Genomic DNA, 9,373 nt, shown 5'->3' with positions numbered 1-9,373 from the left:
GGATTTCGAAACGCAGATCTTAATAAGCTCGATGCCATCTGGTTCAATCAACCCGCAAGAGATACAAATCACTTTTGGAAACGGTTTCTGTTTGTAGGAGGAGTAGGAGAGAGGGGGGACAATAAGAAAATTGATGCGGTGAGTTTTGGGGAAAGGGTTGTTAGGCATCAGAAAACCAGAAGAGAAGAAAAGATAAGTGTAAAACCATATTTAGGGTTTTTTCAATTTGGGGTGTGAAGATTTGCCGAGGCATCACAAAGATGAAAGATGAAAACGATGGAAGAAGGATACGACAAAAGAAAATAAAGAAAGGTGGAATTTTCTAATTTATTTGGGATTTCCTTCTCCCTCTAGGCTAGCTATTATGGAAAGAAGACGCATGTCATCTTAAAAATTATATAACGACGCTGAAGTTTAGGGCATGCAAAAATGTGTGTCATGTATCTCTCAAATTTTATAAGGGCTGAAATTTTCTTTACGCCACCCACTTTTACGTTTCATAAATTCGTGTGTGTCATTAAGGGTGTGGTTTCTAGTAGTGTCCCTTTCGATTATCTCCATATGTAACAGTAGGACCATCCTTTTTATGCAATCTTCTAGAAGAGACTTGAATCTAGTAAGATGTCTTGAGAAACCGCTATTTAAATACCAAATATGTTCTTTACCATGAAGCTAAAATATACAATTAGTATACATTAACCCATCTTGCAATGGGTCTCTTAATAAAAAATTATGATAACAAGCATTAAGGAGACAACTTAAAAAGTTTCCCTTTTTGATCCACTTCTCATTTCGAGTTATAATGTTGTTAGCACGAATGGAGCCCTTCTCAAAAGTCCACTCACTGACTTCGTGAGAGGCATCGCCACATCGATAACAAAATTTGGTTCTAGGATTTTTTTAACATTCGCTTTTTGTTCTTTTTTAACTGTTGAATACGAAGAACTTTGATCATTTAATTTAAAATATTCTGCTTTAGTTCTGGAACAAGGAATGTTATCGATAGTTTGCTTAGATGACACTTTGTCATGAGGCTCAAGAGATATTGAGGAGTAATCTAGAATAGAAGATTTTGATTGATCTCCAGGTTTAGAGTTGTTGACAAAGCACTGAGAAAAAATGCTAAGGATTTCGTTTACTGAAAGAACTTCACCATTAGATATATGAAATTTAAGCAAAATCTTAGTGGATGACAGATCATAATCACGATAAGGAGGATGGCAAGAAGGATCAAGAGTAGATAATTGAGATACACATTTGGTGTTACCATTAGATTTAGTAGTGCAAGGAGTTCCAAGTTTTGAAAACTTGATAAGTTTGAAAGTAATGAATTTCGTCATAGGCAGAAGAAGATGCACTTTCTTCTTACCACTTTAAAGGTTGTGCATGTTTTGAGTACCCCTGCACCATAAGCCCAACATAATGAAACGCTGGAACACACCAAAAAACAATGCAAGTAGGAAAATGATGATTACATCTAGCATAGTCACATCTTGAATGGTATGTTTGACTTCCTCTTTGACATCTCTCAAAACCATGAATAAGCAAAAAAATCTATTGAGCTTTTATATATATATATATATATATATATATATATATATATATATATATATAGGTTCAGGTTCATTTGAAACCATGCTAATTTTGTGAGACCGTGAGACCAAATCTAAAAATAATTTTAAAATGCAAAATAAATGAAAAAATCCAAAAATTCTTTTTTTAAATATTATTTTCGGAACTTGAATTAACTAAAAAAAATAAAAAAAGAATAAAAAAAATAAAAAAATTCCCGTTTTTTTTTTTTGGAAAAATACGTGAAATATTCTAAATAGAATATTATACTGACATATTCTAAAAAATAATTTTAAAATGCAAAATAAATGGAAAAATCTAAAAATTCTTTTTTTAAATATTATTTTCGGAACTTGAATTAACTAAAAAAATAAAAAAAAATCCTATTTTTTTGAAAAATACGTGAAATATTCTAAATAGAATATTACACTGTACATATTCTAAAAATAATTTTAAAATACAAAATAAATGGAAAAATAAAAAAATTCTTTTTTTAAATATTATTTTCGGAACTTGAATTAACTAAAAAAAATTAAAAATAAAAAAAAAATAAAAAATAAAAAAAATGCGTCTCACGGTCTCGCAAAATTAAACCGTCTCACATGAACATATATATATATATATATATATATATATATATATATATATATATATATATATATATATATATATATATATATATATATATATATATATATATATATATATATATATATATATATATAAAATCTTTTACACATTAATCTTATTTTTTTAATAATAGAAATGGGTACCTAAGGGTAACCATCCAAAATTTTCAAAATTGATCCCATAAGTGGGAACGATAGTTCATTGTTGCAATTGATGCCTAGATCAATCATAATAAAAAGACACAATAGAATAAAGATACAATCATCACTTATAGATTTTATTTTTCTTTGAGTTTTTTATTAAGAAATGTGTTTAGCCTTTTTATTTATAGTTGTTTGCATTTAATTCAATTTGATTTTTTAAGCGATATGCATTTAATTCAATTTGATTTTTTAAGCGATATGGGGTAAGAAACATGACAAAACAATACACACGATACATATAAGTCTATATGTGTTTGTTTTGCTAGTGGCCCCTAAACCATTCAAATAAAGAACATAAGAGAACAAATGTATCAGACAGATGGTCACTTTCCTTCATTTTGTTTCTTAAGCAACATGGCTTAAAAAATATGCTAACCTCTTAACTTATAGTTTTTTTGCTTTCACATTGGTTGTGCTTCTTACGCAATATGCGATAAGGAAAATGATACAAAAAGGGCATATAGTAATGGCAAGTTTAATCCCATATCATCATTCTAATAAGGTTAATGTTTAAAAATGTAGTGACCCTATTTTGAGTATACATTATCCAGGTATGTAAAATGTGATTCTCTACTACTACAACTAAAGGTGTGCATGAAATAATTATTGTATTGCATGAAGCAAAAGGAGTACATTAGAGCATACAGTGTGGGTCATGTTGGTTCTTGTTGTGGCTGAGTTGGCAGCCCATAACGCCGTTACAACATCAAAAACACCACCCCTCATTCTTGTTGCATCTTGTTGTGGTGGTTCTTGTTGCCTCCATGACAAGAAGAAACGTGATCATCTATTGGCTGCCAAATTATCTCTCTCTATCTCTCTCCTCTTAACATGGTGTTATAACACCATGAACACCACCCCCTCATCTTGTTGCTTCTTGCTATAACACCACTTCAAGTTGCCCATACCACATAGTCTTATAAATACAAGTTTGATCTGACGTTGTCAGACAAACTTACAAAACTTTTTCACCTATTAATAACCCCCCCTCTTCAAAGTTAAAATAATTATATAACTTATAATCATTTTTTATCCTTGGATATCCAAATATTAATTTCAAAGAAATACATTGTTAAAAATGCTATTATTTTTATTCTATTAAGGCTGAGTTTTAACAATATAGTGAGTTGAGATATGCTTCCTTTATCAAATCGCATAAAAATACATACACAACGTAGAGTTTTTGATGTATGGTCTATGGTTTTCAAAAATCTTAAACCACAAGAATTACGATTTGTTGTTGTGACTATAAATCACACCACAAACACCCCTAAACTTTGTCTCTTTAAGATTTAAATGGGAAAGAAAGGTTTTGTTAAACTATAATGACATACATATGTTACCTCTTAAGTATCAGTCAAATTGATAGGTTTCATCTATTTGTTTATTTCTAAATATTAATGCAAACTTTTTATTTGCCTGATAATATATTTTTTTTTATTTACAAAACAAGGGTACATTATTACAATTAAAAACGGTTAATGCGATCAAACCACATCAGAAAAACTTTTAAAATAATATCTAACCGGATCAAACTTGATCAACCAATCATCAAAAACCATAGGGGTCATGGGATTCCAAATTTACCTTGAGCTAGTGGATGGGATCAAAACATATCTTGATTATCTTCTGAGTTAGCATCCACACGAGCAACTGAATAATTGGTAGACTCCAATGAACAAAACAATCGAAAACAATTTAAGGTTTATACTAATTTTACAATAAACCCATAACCGTTTTCTCTTAAATATCAATCACTAATGGATGGACTCTTTAAAATCCTTCAAGTTGTTAAATTAGTAAGCCAAAAATCATTAACTAATTACTTAGTAAAATAGTTAACCTAAACACACTATTTTATTTATTTAAATGAACTTTATTTATTTATTGTGTTACTTAATATATAACACATAACCATTTATATATTCAGATTGGTAGATACTAAAATTATTACTTGTAAATATGTTATTTATTTAATATATGTAAAAGTGTACAAAACAATTTTTCTACATATAGTTTAATATAAAACAATATGTGTTTTAAAATATTGTATTGTACAACTTTTATAAATCATAAATTGTTATGTATGTCACTTCCCTATGTAAAATGATTGTATAGTGCTATGTTGTTATCACGTAAGAAATGTAAACGAATATAATAGCTATGTTGTTATCACGTAAGAAATGTAAACGAATTGAAGTAAATAAAAATTCTTAATCTATATATTCAAATACATATTTTTAATAAATTAAGAAAATACAACAATGCTTCTATTTATTTAGGTTTTAGATCGGAGAAAACAAATATGTCACGGGAATCTACCAATGGTCAAAAAAGCGCATGACTTGATAAAAGTTTTAGGGAAAATGAAGCATGAAATAAGAGGGTAAGACTGAATTGTCCACTTACTTTTATTTTTATTTGCAAATTGCAGAAGAGATCCTTTGAGAAGGACTATTGTGTCATTTTGGGTCCTACTGAATTTCATGTTTTTTTTGGTTATAACATGAGCAGCCATTTTCATGTAAGAGAAAAAGTGCGTTCTCATGAAAACTATTTCCAATAATTTACACTGTCAGAACGATTCTTATCATTTGTTCTTGTTTTTTCTTACAATATATAATTGTTCATAGAACTTTTTTCTTAAAGTTCTTAGAATCTTACCAAATAAACAAATTTTTTTTCCTATAAAAGTTGTGATTATATATTTCAAAAATTAAGTTCATCATCTTTAAAAAACTCAAAGCAATTTTAATAGAAAAATTATCATTTAAGATTATTATATTTAGTTTTAGCCATCTAGATCAATACATACGGTTACTATATTAAAATTAAAAATTACTTTTATTATAAATTTATAGGCATATTAAAAGACAATAAATCTTAACTTAGATTAGAGAATGCCGCAAAAAAGGTCTCAGTTGTAGTCAATTTGGTGTAATTTCAATCTACAAAACTTGAACTCAATGGTTTAAAATCATATACTTTTTTTATGTAACTGATCCCTAACATATTTGAAAAGACTATTAGGTTAGACGGGGTCATGACCGCATATGCCGAATGCTACATTAGAAAAATAATGGGAAGAATCTCGAAAGAAGAAGAGAGGAAGAAGAGGAGGGGTGGTATGCCGGGTGAGGGAAAAGGAAGGAGGAAGAAGGCAGGAAGAAGAAAGAGACTCGACACATTTCTATTGAATTGCCGAACCGAGTTCGGCATGTCGAGGTGTTGGCCCAGTGTTCCCCGGGCCACTCCATCTGACCTTATACCCTTGAATTTAGTTCTTTTTATTATTTAGAATTTTAAACAACTAAAATATAAAAGAGGGTAGAATCCCCCACCTGTGTGTGTGTGCACACTTCTTCTTCACAAAAGCCTTTGTTAGTTTATATATTATTAGCCCACTAGTATTCATTTTTTTTTATGTGTTGATTCGTTGTTGCTGTTGGTTCGTAATTGTTGTTGATTCGTTATTCAAGTGATTACTTCCGCTGGTTTGTTACTCTTTTCATTCTCAGATTGTTATATTGTCACTGTGGTTATTCATTCACTATCAACATGACTGGAAAGGATGATTCCCTTCAGTCAATCATTACTCGTTTGGATGGAAAGAATTATACATATTGGAGTTACGTTATGAAGAACTTCCTTCGTGGGAAGAATATGTGGGGCTATGTCACTGGGAGTAAAGCCAAACCCTCAGTGCCTGAAACTGAGAATTTTGATATGTTGCTTGATGCTTGGGAGACTGATAACTCCAAGGTTATTACTTGGATCATTAACTATGTTACTCAGTCCATTAGTATGCAGTTGGCTAAGTATGACACAACAAAGGAAGTTTGGAATCACTTTGAGAGACTGTATACTCAGTCTAATTTTGCTAAACAATACCAGTTGGAATATGATATTTGTGCCCTTCAACAGAATGACCATAGCATTCTAGATTTCTATGCTACTATGTCTGATCTTTGGGATCAATTGGCTCTTACTGAATCTAAAGAGTTAAAAGATTTTGAGCCTTACATTGCTAGGAGGAAAGAACAAGGCTTGGTTCAGTTCTTGATGGCCTTACGTTCTGATTTTGAAGGTCTTCGTGGAACAATTCTTCATCGCTCTCCTCTTCCTTCAGTTGATTCAGTTGTCCATGAGTTAATTGCAGAAGAGACTCATATCAAGTCTCATGCAAATAAAGGGTTTAAAGCAACCTCTATTCCTACTCCCACTCCTACTGTGCTTGCTGTCTCATCCAATCAGTCTCGACAAACTTCAAGAGTCGCTTACGATGTGTGTGCATTTTGCAAACAGAAGAATCATTGGAAAGCTCAGTGTCCATTGTTAGTCAACAAGGGTAAATCTGGTTAATCTCAGTCAGGGCAACAAAATAGGTCTGGTCAACAGAAGTTTCAGTCGCGTTCCTCTGGTACTCCTCCATGAACCTCTCGTCCTCCACAGTTTGCTACTGCTACTGTTCCACCAGTTGACACAGAATCTGTTGGACATATGCCACCATCTGCATTGGATCCCAAGGTGTTTGAGAGCTTTAGAGAGTATTTGGCTTCTAATCCCACTACCATGTCTTCATTTATGTCTCATTCTGGTCCTTCTTCATCTGGTACTTCAGGTATTCCCTCATCTTTGTGGATTTTAGATTTTGGTGCAACCCATCATATTACTCCTCATTTGTCATCATTTACTTCTTTGTTGCAAGTGTCATTTATTTCTATTAAGTTTGCTAGTGATACATCTATGCTAGTTGTGGGTGTTGGGTCTGTCTCTGTTTCTCATATCACTCTTCCTGCTGTTTATTACATTCCCAAACTTACTTTGAACCTTGCCTCAGTCAGTCAGTTATGCAAGTATGGTAATTGGGTGTTCTTTTCTGATTTTGTCTGTATTATACAATATCAACACACCCAGAAGGTGTTTGGGATCGTCTGTAGGGTGGGGGAACTATATGTCTTGGAGGTCCTCAAAGTATCTGCTGTTGCTGCTTCCAACATTGATTTATCTTCTTTTCGTTTGAGTCCTTTGTCGTCTGAGTTTTATCTTTAGCATTCTTTTTTGGGACATGTGTCTGTATCACGTTTGAATTTCTTAGCATCTAGTGGTGTTTTGGGTCATTTAAACTCTTGTGATATTTCTAATTGTAGTGGTTGCAAACTAGCAAAAATTTCTGTTTCACCCTTCAATAAAAGTATGTCTTGTTATACTGCTCGTTTTGATATTATTCATTCTGATGTGTGGGGTCCTGCACTAGTATCCACAAAGGGTGGGTCAACCTATTATGTATCTTTTATAGATGATTATACTCGATATACATAGGTTTATCTTATGAAACACAGTTATGATTTCTTTGATATTTATAGAAATTTTAGAGCTCTTGTTAAAACTCAACATTCGGTTGTGATTAAGTGTTTCAGGTGTGACTTAGGGCGTGAATATACCTCTAATGATTTCACTCGGTTACTTACTTCTAATGGTACCATACACCAGTCTTTGTGTACTGACACACCTCAACAAAACGGTGTGGTAGAACGAAAACATCGTCATATTGTTGAGACTGCCCGCTCATTGCACCTGTCTGTGTAGGTCCCTAGTGCCTTTTGGAAAGAAGCAGTCCTAACTACTGTGTGTGTGATTAATCGTATCCCTACTTCATTGAATTCGGAAATATCTCCTTTTGAGAAGTTATATGGTCATCTACCAGACTACTCTTCCTTACGAGTTTTTGAATGTACTTGTTTTGTTCTTCGTCCTCATGTTGAAAGGAACAAGCTGGGGCCGAAATCTGCTATTTGTGTATTTTTGGGGTATGATATTGGTCAGAAAGGATACTGTTGCTATGATCCTGTGAGTCAGAAGTTATATGTTTCCCGAAACGTTACCTTTTTGGAACATATTCCTTTCTACTCGATTCCTGCTACAGCCCACATTGTAATTGATGGGTTTTGGTCATAAGAACATCCTATGTGCTCATACAAACCCTAATGCTTGGATCTAGGTTTCTCTATTGTACATGCAAGTTATCCAAGACTATAAACCCTGATTCTAGCATACAAGTAATCATACTAACATAAGAATGGGTTTTAGATATTACCTTCATTGTTATGTAGCAATAACAATTCCAATTCCTCCTTGTATTGACTTTAGAAAGCTTAGAGTCACAAATGTCACTCCTCTAATGGTTCACAAACACCAAGAGTAAGAGGATGAAGAGGAGAGAGGATGGAGGCTGCCCTAAAACGTGTGAAACCCTAGAAGGATGCTTAGCCACGTTTTTAGGTCATAAGGGATGTATATATAGTTAGGCTATTAGGGTTATCTAACAAGGAAACCCTAAATTTGATGCTTAAGCCCTAAGCAACCCATAGATTCCTTTCCTTAAGGCCTTAGACGATTTCCTCATGGGCTTTCCCATAGAATTCATCCACTCCTTAATATAAGGCAATCCATAGCCCAAATTGCAATTATCTTATAATTACAATTCCAGTCCCTTAAGTTTAATTAATCTCTTTTAGTCACAAAACTAATTACCAATTAATTCTTGACTAATATTAATTTAAACAATATGATTTTTCCTTTAATATATTATTCTCATAATATATTAATAAATCATATTTAATCCTTTCTCTCCATAATTCATCCTATCAAGTTGCTTTGGTGAAGGCAACCCAAAAGGACCATACACCATCGGGTCAAGTACATACCAAAATAGTTATGGACTTAGACACTAATCCAACAGTCTCCCACTTGGATAAGTCTAATAACTATTCCGCGTATGACTTCAGATCCTGATCTGCAATCGTAGCTTTCTAAAGCCATTGTCAACTTTGATCCTATTAGATATGCGTGTCCTTTAGATAAGGGATCATATATTCCTCCATTCTAGATATCGTATGAGATATGATTTCTAATCATTCTTTATGTACTATTTCTCGACTTCCGATTTATGACGACTGACCGAGCAT

At 32.5% G+C, this 9,373-nt stretch overlaps 1 protein-coding gene across 1 annotated transcript; it reads left to right on the top strand.

The window, feature by feature from the left end:
* The first annotated feature begins 5,963 nt into the window (after positions 1–5,963).
* On the top strand, positions 5,964–6,767 carry LOC145047078 (uncharacterized). Its single transcript, XM_078995324.1, has one exon. The coding sequence runs from the start codon at positions 5,964–5,966 to the stop codon at positions 6,765–6,767; it is 804 nt and encodes a 267-aa protein (XP_078851450.1).
* The last annotated feature ends 2,606 nt before the right edge of the window (positions 6,768–9,373 follow it).

Source organism: Lactuca saligna, chromosome 5, assembly GCF_052625555.1.
Source record: "Lactuca saligna cultivar CGN05327 chromosome 5, ASM5262555v1, whole genome shotgun sequence".
Lineage (NCBI taxonomy): Eukaryota > Viridiplantae > Streptophyta > Magnoliopsida > Asterales > Asteraceae > Lactuca > Lactuca saligna.
The sequence above is the reverse complement of the archived record's forward strand: the minus strand, read 5'-3'. Positions and strand labels throughout refer to the sequence as shown.

Bases quoted from the DNA above. Each gene is read 5' to 3' on its own strand.
- LOC145047078 (XM_078995324.1), top strand. From the start codon at position 5,964: ATGACTGGAAAGGATGATTCCCTTCAGTCAATCATTACTCGTTTGGAT.